Source organism: Etheostoma spectabile, chromosome 4 (genome assembly GCF_008692095.1).
Source record: "Etheostoma spectabile isolate EspeVRDwgs_2016 chromosome 4, UIUC_Espe_1.0, whole genome shotgun sequence".
Classification (NCBI taxonomy): Eukaryota; Metazoa; Chordata; class Actinopteri; order Perciformes; family Percidae; genus Etheostoma; species Etheostoma spectabile.
In genome coordinates this window covers 24,408,913-24,419,572 of record NC_045736.1, presented here as the reverse complement: position 1 = coordinate 24,419,572, position 10,660 = coordinate 24,408,913, and the positions used below count along the sequence as shown (strand labels likewise).

Genomic DNA, 10,660 nt, shown 5'->3' with positions numbered 1-10,660 from the left:
AAGGATCTCTGTTAATATAGCTTTCACTTTTTTGTCACCGCTCTATCTATAAGAGTTTGACTGTAACTTAATTTCTTCTGGAGGTCGTTTGTCTTGTGAAGGCATGAGCCCCGGATGCATACAAAAATCTGTAAGAATCTCAGACAGACAACTGCTTCTTTGAATTCACTTTATTACAGTAATTTCTACAGTTAAAACCTCCTCAGGTCTGTTTTTCTAAGCCCTGGGGATACATTTGCATGCAGTGGCCCAGATGGAAACTGGGAAACAAGAAGAGCAGCAGAGAAAAGGGGTGGAACAGGAGTTTGTAGCAGCTGGTTTGGAGTGAGCATTCTAATGCAAAAGAGGCATTTAGCTTCTTGTTTTCACAGGCTGTTAATTTCAGGTAACAGTCTGCAACAGTGTTTTTATCTTTTGTAGCCTGTATATTTTAATGAGAGCTGCACAACCTGTGTTCTTTTTTTAAAATCAGTGGCAATTAATGTTATTTGTTACTAAATTCTCGGTGTACAGAATGATGATTCCTGATGGAGAAAACTTTGCGTTTACTTTGTCTAATAACAGATTGTTGCAGGTGAAAAGCTTAAGTAACAAAGTGTGTAAGCTTACACTTCCTCACATTGCTCCCAGCCTCTGCTTTTTTTTTTTTTTACCATGAGAGACGGGAGAGGGGTTTGTTTCTCCTAAACCAAAATCTCTTAAAGAGCTTTAGAATTTGGTTATGACTGTTAAGCAGTATAGGCACATGTGCAGTCACCCTGATTAACCACGTGGCTCAGCACCTCAGAACAGACGTGTCTAAACACCTAGATTTTGTTTTCTTACAATATTGAGAGAAAGCGAGACCGACCGACTCAATGACTGACTCACTCCAATCCCAGGCCACTACAGTAAGGAGTTATCCTTAGTCCATATCCATAAACTGTAACGTTGTTTTTGCCTTCTGTGCCTAGGAAAGCAAGTCCATATCCGTAAGCCGGCGCTATCAGCCCCAGATGTGGTCCCAGAGCGCAAGCGCTCCACACCCATCAACCCAGCCAACACTATTCGTAAGTGCCTTGCCAATAACCCTGTGTCCCAGCGGCCGTTCCGTGACCGCATCATCCACCTGCTGGCACTGAGGTCTTACAAGAAGCTGGAAGTGGTCGCCCGTTTGCAACGGGATGGTATTAACCAGAAGAACAGAAACTCATTAGGGACCACCCTGCAACAGGTACTGTAAGGTGTTTTGTTTTGCCTTGATATGCTAATATTAACAGAAAGCCACTTAAAATAGTGACCCAGTGAGTACTATTTACACATCCTCTATCATAGACAAAAATCTAGCAGTAATAATTTCTGTTTTTGCACAAGCTGTTATTTAGGTATTTTACATTAAGACCTGCATTCTTTAGGTATCTCTAATTTGATCCCACAGATCCCCTCACCCCCCTTAAACATGAGATCGAAGTATACAAATGTGCCTGTGGAAATCCGGTTCACAGTATAAGGGCTTGATTCACTTTGACCATAAACTTGCCACTTAATCGTTAAACATGATTTGCATGCACAGATGTTAGGCCAGCACAGGAAATGTGAAGTTTCTGTACATGTATACTTCTAAGGCTGTCAGTTCAACTTTTAAACTGTGTGTCTGTGTCTCTGTGTGTACCAAACAGGTGGCAAACCTGAACCCCAAAGACAACACATATTCATTGAAGGACTTTATTTATCGTGATGTCCAGCGAGACTGGCCAGGCTACTCTGAAGATGAAAAGTCCCAGGTTGACCGGATCCTGGCTCGGTACAGAAATGGCCTTTTTAAGCATTTAATTTTCCCTCTGGGCTTAACTACATAGTTACGTGAACAAATAGAGCATTTGCTTTAAAGTGTTTGTTTAAAGTGGTAGCCTACCCCCTGAGGGATGAAGGTGAGAGTCATTTCAACAGTACTGCGTAAAGGACAAAGGAGCCAACTGTAATGTTAGTTCCTGTGTATCCCAATATTTCTTCTTTTTTTTTCTTCTTTTTTTTTGGTCACAGCCTTATCCTCATTGGAGCACATTGTAACAGACACAAATTTACAACATCTTTTTTGTGGTTAAAAACTTTTGACTGCCACCTTTCAATCCTTTTAAAATTATGTTAAAATAATGGTTTAGCATTTTAAAGTTTATCAACGGCTTATGTAATACACAAGTAAGTTTTAATTTTCCAAAATAAATCTTTACCTTATGTTAGACATGAGATTGGGTGGCAATATAACTCAATAACCACTCTGTTCAGTGTAATGCAATCATGTTGTTAGGTGTTTATTTATTCTATCCTATATAAATACAGGGAGTAGACAAAATGTTTTATAGAAATTGGATATTCAATAAATTATGTTGGGTTAGTGAAGAATGGAAAAGATTGGAGAAAACCCAAGGAACTAATCTTTTAGAAAAAGAAATTAAATTCCTTTTTAATACATCTAGCTCATCTAAATCATTTGATGTTTTAATCACTTCTTGTCGATTAGTTTTTCTATTTTGTATGATAATACTGTGGGTTTGTTACTTTTAGGTTGTTAAGACATATTTCTTCTCTTTTGTCTTCTGGTCCTTTTTGTGTTTTTCTTTATCTTGAGAAGTCACCCTGTTGATTTTTTTGGGGACGTCCTCCATGCTGAACGCATTCATTTTTTGTGATGGACTAAGTGAACGCTGTTGTAGTGGGGTTTACCCTGATTGCTGAATGTCTACACCTGATGTGCTCACATCTGGTGCTTTAAATAGTTCCACCCCACTCCTATGCATATAACTTCCTTCAGAAGGCTGGATGCCGAACCACACTGAAGTAAATTCATTTTAAAATATTTTTCTTAAAGACGAGTGACTTGGGTCCTACCTTGATGTCTTTTGGATATGTTGGATTAGTACTGAAAGAGCCGTAAGAAAGTCTTTACAGATGTTGTGATCATTTATTGTGAAGGATTGTAAGTTTTCCCATTTAAAGATGTCCTACAATGTTTTGTTGTAACAATAAGTTAATTTTTACATTTTAGTTTTACTCACCAATCTACATTATGTGAATCATTAAAGTTTAAGTGGGTAGACTGCAAAAAAATGCCAGAATTTGTAGAGTAGGCCCTCTTCCCAACTTGAATTACAATATCCTGAAAAATTATTTGGGGAATTTTTGCCCAATGATGCCAAAAATATGCCTATCACACTTTAGGGCCTAAAAAAACTATCAAATGCATTTTCTTACTCCTACAAGCTTTGTAAAGAAGATTCTCTTAAACATTTTAAATCTAATTTTATTCTTTTAATATGTTGCTTTTTACATACATGTGTGCTAGCTTACGGTCTTCTTTGCCTTTGTGTGCACGTCAAGCTGCAGCAGCTGTCTCGTTGAAGCAAAGCATAGATCGCTGTGAAAATAATAACTTCCTGTGTGCAACATGAACTGAGTTTTAAAAATGTACACTTTGCAAACAATTGCTTTAATAGAAGCATGATTACCTCAACTGGACCTAGTGTATTGTTAGTTGAGCGCTGGACCCTAATGTGCCCTTTGTTTTCTGTTACACCATACTCCCCACTGACAACACTTTCCTTACTTTAACAGCAAATTGGGGCTTCCTACTGAGACCCTCTCATCAAGCAGTTCTCCCAAAGACAGTGTGCCCACATCCCCCCAGGTATCTGAGCAAATGCACACTAACACCCACCCACAGGGAAGTATGCAATTGTTTTTTGTTTTTTTAGCTAAATCCTGGGTGTTGTCTTCCAGAAGCGCCAGTCAGACTTTGACTTCATTGATCCTTTGGCACCCAAGAAAGCCCGCATCTCCCACCTCAGCAATCGAGGGCCAACCACGTCTTCATTCTCCTCCTCTGACCGCCGTGAGGACGAGGGCAGCCCCAGCTCTAGACACTCGTCCCTACCCTCCAATGTCACCTCTGGCCCGCCCACCCATCTCCCCATCTCGTCCCACCCCCCCGCACCCTCTCACCAGCAGCCCAGCCCAGCCTCCAACTCCAACTCACCCAGCACCCCAGAGGGCTGTGGCACCCAGGACCTGCCTATGGACCAGAGTTCCTCCTGCAGAGACCCTTCACCCAGCCCCTTCTCCTCCGATAGGACCCTACAGGACTGCTATCGACACCCTGTCCCCGTCCCAAGACCAGCCACCTCCCCTAGCCCCCCTCCTCCTCCCCCTCCTCTTCCTTGTACCTCACTCACAGTTACATCCACTGTCATCACCAGCCCCCCCTTGTCCAGCAGTACCAACAAGAAGTTTAAAAAGAAATCCAAGAAGCACAAAGATAAGGATCGAGAGAGGGACAAAGGGAAACGGACAGAAAAAGGTAGCAGAAGTCCTCCTAGTGTAGCAGAGCAAGCTGAAGAAACTCGTAGAGCTAAAAAGCAGCGAAGTGCTGAGGAAGAGAGCAGAGACGTTCTCAACAAGAATCCTCACAAAAATCAAGGTGTGTTTCTGTCTTATCAGCATCACTGAACCAAATGTATTAAGAATTAAATGACGTACCAGTTTTTTAATTGCATGAATAGCCCTGCTGCTGCCCTACACACACCTCAACTTTTCAGCTTGCACATCGCATTTGTTAATATTTAAATATTTCATTCCTATGCTCTCAGGCAGCAGTTGTTGCCATTCATTCTACTAATTACAAGTTTTATTTAGTCAGTACCGTAGGTAACTTAGGTGTGGGGGCATCTTTTAAAGGTCTATTAATCTCTTTTTCTTTTTACATTTACACTGAATTAGCTTACATGTGATGTAAAATGGGTTGATCATTGTGTCAAACCCACAGAGAATTAGCAGCAGTCCGGGTAGCATTTGAGCTCTGTATAGTTAATTGTTTATTGAATCAATAGCCCACACATTCCTGCCAATAGCAGAGAACTGTTATTTACAAAAAAGCTGTACGCTACTTGCCCATCAAATAGCAGACTGACGGCGTAGACAACTTTGTTGCGAGCATCTAGCTGCTGAATCCATGTATTTTCTCAAGAGTTTGTGGGGACCAAACCAAAGAAATGCTCAATGAATATTGAAATAACATTTGTCTAAAAGGCCTTTTTCACAGAAGCCTAATTGACATGTAACATTAGGAAAAGCACAGGTGTAAATAATGAAATTAACAATGGTGGCTGCTGCTATGAGATTTAGCATCCTGGTATTGTACACACTGGCTAAGCTAACAGAGACATTCATATTCTCAAAGTCAAACATCTAATGACAAAATCTATTCATAACACAACATGACATCGTGACTTTGCGTAAATGTACATGCCAACTTTCTTAAGCCAAGTAGTGTGTTATCTGTACGCTTTTTGACCTATCCACGTGTATGTCTACGCTGTATAGACCGGGCGTGCACATACACGCCACTGGCCGTGTTAGCGTGCGTGCAAGCGTGCGGTGTTGTGATTGACATGGGTCCAGTTTATCTTTCAGTCTTTGGATTGTTGCTCGCCATGTTTCAAATGTTTATTTGATTACGCTGAGGTACTGGACATTGTCTGAACATGAAGCATTTATCTTAGCTCTTCTTTACTATGTGGTCTTTAGTTTTGTTGACCTAATATTTAAAATGTTGTGGTTGGAGAGACTATTTTCTGTCTCAAGAATATGCTAATGCCGGGTTTAATAACTGCCATTAAGCCAGGATCTCTTATTTGATCTATTTTCTATTCCTTTGTGTCAGTATATTCTGCACAAAAAGCAGAACCCAACAACAGCATTGTCAACCCTTATACGGAATACACCTACAGAATGAAAAAAAAAACAAGAAAAAGATAGCTTACTTTATTTCTCAAAATATGTAAATCATCACTTTAAAATAAAAAAATACATATTTGGCTTTTCCTATCCATGCTGCTGTTGTCCATCCAATTTAGATTTTGTGTAATATGTATTATCAGTGCAGTATTTACATTCTTGCACTTTTCTCCTTAGACTCATCAGAAAAAGAGAAGCCAGTTCAATCTACTGAATTCTCCTCCACAATTGAGATGCCTGACTATGTAGTGTGAGTAACTTTGCTATACCTCAAAGTTCCCATTTTCCCGTTGTGTGACCCTCTTTACTTTTTTTCTTGTTTCTCATTTCACAATTTGAAATATTTGGACAGGGAATTGTGAAAAGACAAGCTTGAGAATTAGGATGCAGGAATGTAGCAATAAATCCAGATGCATTTTCTTTTGCTGTACAAGAACTGTTTTGCACTTTCCGCATCATTGGTAACAAGTGGAGGGAGCATGTAATCACACAAATGGAGAAGCTCAACAGCTGTTTAACAGGACTCTCACCTTTCTTTAAATATCATAACCTTTTGGCAATGTGTATACACAACAAGGAAAAATAGGGGAAAGTTTACTCATGGTAGAGTGCTGTTTTTGTTCTGAAATGATAGTTTTATGTGTTTAACCACTTTATCATCATATAATCATTTAGTTAAATTCCTTTTCTGTGCTCACAGGAAGTACATGCCCATGGTGTCCATGGACCAGCGGCAAAGCTACAAGAATGACTTCAATGCAGAGTATGATGAGTATCGCCTGCTACATGCCCGTGTGGAGAGCATCACCCGTCGCTTTACCCAACTGGATGCCAAGTGCCGGAAGCTGCCACCTGGCACCAAAGAATACCAGGTCACATCAGTTAACATGAAACACGTGTGATGATGTCTTCGTTGTAGTGTTAGTGTTTGTCATCAGACATTCAGATTACTTGTTTAGGGTGCTGCTATTGTGCCAAGTTATCACATAGATCAACTTTGAAGTTTGAAATGTTTTTTTTTTTTTTTTTTAATGTAAAGTTTCTCTATCAGCTAAATGTAGCATTCACAGCATTTTCACCTGTACTGGTTAACACTTTTTCCCTGTTACAGAGATAGTAAACGTAATTTGTAATATTCAAAAATGATGTGGATTTGCATTGAATGTGCCCATTTTAATTTTTACAGAAGGTGCAAGAAGAAGTCTTGAAAGAGTACAAAAAGATGAAACAAGTGAGTAGTTACATAGACTTCTGTCTAATAAGGATTTTTTTTTCTTCTTCTATAGACTACAAAGACGTGGCCTGTTGTTTCTCACATTGTTAGCAGGAGTCTGAGGGGCCAACCACACAGAACCGCGGTTTGGAATGCACACGTTTTGCATCGTTTTGGCAGATCATCCGCACTTATTTAAAACCTGGTCTCAGGGTGAAAAAAAGTCCAAACTGCTGCCCTTGTGTCTTCATTTGGATGACGGAGCTGCATACTTGCGTATTAATGATGTCATTGCAACACCCCTCGACCTGTAGCCTTTGGCCTCTGATCCCGCCAAATTTTCTCAACAACAACAACAATGGGGGACTACATGCTTGTGTTCCTGCTGGAGAAGATATTGAGCATATTATGGTTACTAGGGAAAAATATACTGTTTGTATACAGCGCGCAAGCCTTATGTGCATGCACTGCCTCTTCTCCGTTTGTTGGTGAATTTCTGTGGTAGAAACACCACAGAATATGGAATATGAAGGAGCAAGCTGAGTCATTTACAAATGAATCCGTTCGGACGCAAATATTCTTGAACCAATGCCAGGGAAGATGGGGGGAGGGGTGGGGAAGAGAGATTGTTTTGGTACGTGAGGACGTGGCCTGATATGTGTGTATTTGTTTTACAGCACAGCCCCAACTACCATGAGGAGAAACAGCGCTGCGAGTACCTGCACAACAAGTTGGCCCACATCAAGCAGCTAATAGCTGATTTTGACCAGCGCAGAGCCCAGGCCTGGTGCTGAGAGCACAGCACACATCTTCACTAATCAGTATTGAGAAAGGAGTGTCTAACCAGAAGAGGGTGTCTAACTGGCTGTTATTTATTAACACCCCTTCAGTTACTGCCTCCACAACAGCCCCTACCCCACCACCTATCTTCCTTCCCTTTTCTCATCATCCTTTTTCATTCCTTGCTTCTTTTCCAATCTTTGATTCCACTGGCATCATTGTTGCCTGCAATGTTGATAATCTTACGTTGACTTCACCCCATCTTTTGCTTTCTCTCGGTTTCTTCTCAATGAGCTCCTGTGGAATTTCATACCACTGGACCAGTGGAAGGGGCTGCCTGCATGTATGAAGGGGTTTGGGGAAAATCTTCAACGCTTCTAACTTTTGAAGAACTTTATCTTCAGGCAAAAAAAAAAGAACAAAAGTATTTTTTCAGTATCAGAGAAAATATTAACTTGTATTTAAGTTTAAAAAAAAAAGAAGAAAAAAAAAAGAGGGAGATCTATTTATTTTGTGACTCAAAGTGCAAAGTAGAGTCCTCAGATGATATATTGTTTAACTTTTTGTTGAAAAAAAAAATGACCGCAGGCCTTATGTGTTTTGACTCTGTGAAGCCATTTTGCACGCAAGATCCATTATGTCATCTCATTTGGCAAATATGACTCTCCTGCCTTAGTTCCTCTTTTCTTAAAGACTGTACTGGATAACCTTGCTTCAACACATTACTGTTTGTTTGAGGCTGAAGGGGAGGGGTGAGACAGGCAGGAGAAATCACTTGAGCTAGTTTGTGTGCATGGACTGTTAATTTAGTTGTAATGGCCACATGGGGAGGGTGGGTTAACTAAAGGAGTGTGATCCCCTGTCAGTATGGGGACGTATTTTTTGCACCAACAGAGTTTAGTCTTCACAGTGCATTACGGGTGCCTTAATTAGTTAACGCTCAAATGTCGTGTTGGGCCAACCCTTAGGGTCCACACAAAGGAACTATAACTGCCTGGAAACAGGTTGTGTTTGTGTGCATGTGTGTGGTGTGTGTGTATGTTGGAGTAGTGAAGGAAGGGATGTTAAGTCTGGAAGGAGTGTTACAAAGTGTGTGTGTGTGTGTGCACGCGAGAAAGAGAGGTGTGACCGGTGTAAGGAAAACCAGAAATGTTGAGAAACAAATAAGAAACGTGAAAAACGAAAAAGCTGCTATAGTGTTCAACCACCCAGAGCACTCAGGATCAACTCGGCTGGAGTAACAGTACCTGGTGTTAACTGAAGAGATATAGAGAATACTTATTTTCCAGAATGGTGCATCTCTGCATTCACCTCTTCAGTGTTATCCAGCGGAAAACTTCCTGTATTGAAGTTAAAACATGTCATCCATCAGAAGACAAATCTGTATTTTTGATTTCAAATGTATTTGATTCTCAGTTTGAGTTATACAAAGCAGTGGAAGATTTCAGAGTAGTTTTTTTTTTTTTTTTTTAATATTATATAACCTTGCTATGAATTTAGTTGGATGGATAGATGGATGAATGGCTTCTATGAAAAGTCTTTATTTCAACAAGGGAAAATTGTTTACAAACCTGTGTTAGAATGTTTGCCAAAATTAAATAATTTTCTGGTACTGCAGCCATTGAGTAACATTTCTGATTGGGGCTTTATTTTAGGAGACATTAATACTGGAATACATGTCTCATTCAATGAAGAAAAGTACAACACCATTACATTTGGGGATGTGAAATGGAACTGAGTCACTTTGCCCCCGGAAAGGCCGACAATTGAAAGATGTTGACTCCACTTTTGTAGTGGTCGGTCCCTTCTCAACAGTTTGTTCTGATTCGGTCTATATTCAGCTAGTGTAGACATGTGGGAGTCTGTGTCCTGTATTGGGAAACGTGTAGCCCCATTTTTATTTTTCCTCCAGAAATGGAGATTTAAGCAAATATTGGTCAGTTCTATTTCTCAATTTCCTATTTTGGTTGTGGCATTCTATCAAATAGTCGGTCTCTGCAGCAGACTGGCTCTTCTGTTCAGCTGTCAGAATCAATTTAACATAACTACAGACCTGGCCTGACTTGTCTTAAGTTATTTTGGACAGAACATCAGCACTTGTATCTTAGATGGGTTACAACAGCAGATAAGAAATGTTCACAAGAGTTCAGGCGCTACTTGAGATTTACACTTACTTTAGCTGTTGGCTACAGGATGAGTGTTTTGGTTTATTTTTTTCATGTTTTCCTTTGCAATGGCTCAGACAGTAAAGGCCACTCCAACAAATGTATGGTGGAGGACTGGGCTTAACATGCAGCCTTCAAGGTTTTACCCTATCATGTGTGTCCTCTTCTTAGCCTTCTGAGCATTTCTGATCAACATGAATTAGCGTTGTATGACTCATGTGGCGGAAGGGACCAAGGAAAGAGGTTTGATCAAGAGTCTTAATAAGAAAGTGACAGTTAAAATACCCTGGCAGATATGAGAATCCACTAAAAATCAAGTGAATTTTGAGTGAAATCTGATCCTGCCCAGCTGAAAATGTATGTGTACTTCAATAAAAATCAATTTAGTTTTAACTGGAATATGTTTTCTGTTTTCCTTTTCAGCCATTTGAAATTGTAATGTTACATGTCATTTCATACACAATCCTTCAGAACATTCATATGTCCAATGTTGAAAGATTTCAGACAGACTGCTGCCATAACACTGAATACCAGTTTCATGTTGCCTAAATAGAAATGGTATTACATTTTCACACAATTAGCTCCATGAGTAAGTATGGTGCAAAATATGACACTGGTCCAGTGTACACATTACATTATAAACTTATTCAGTGGTAAAATTTAATTAGCTGGCTCAATTATTCAATTAGGTAATACATTGACTCAAATTGTGTTCTTTGTACCTGCAGTTCAA

At 39.9% G+C, this 10,660-nt stretch overlaps 1 protein-coding gene across 1 annotated transcript; it reads left to right on the top strand.

The window, feature by feature from the left end:
• The first annotated feature begins 253 nt into the window (after nt 1-253).
• Nucleotides 254-10,326, top strand: LOC116687607 (RNA polymerase II elongation factor ELL2). Its single transcript, XM_032513107.1, has 9 exons — nt 254-317; nt 954-1,213; nt 1,659-1,783; nt 3,592-3,664; nt 3,757-4,453; nt 5,947-6,019; nt 6,470-6,641; nt 6,956-7,000; nt 7,660-10,326. The coding sequence occupies exons 1-9, from the start codon at nt 254-256 to the stop codon at nt 7,774-7,776; spliced, it is 1,626 nt and encodes a 541-aa protein (XP_032368998.1). The 3' UTR covers nt 7,777-10,326.
• The last annotated feature ends 334 nt before the right edge of the window (nt 10,327-10,660 follow it).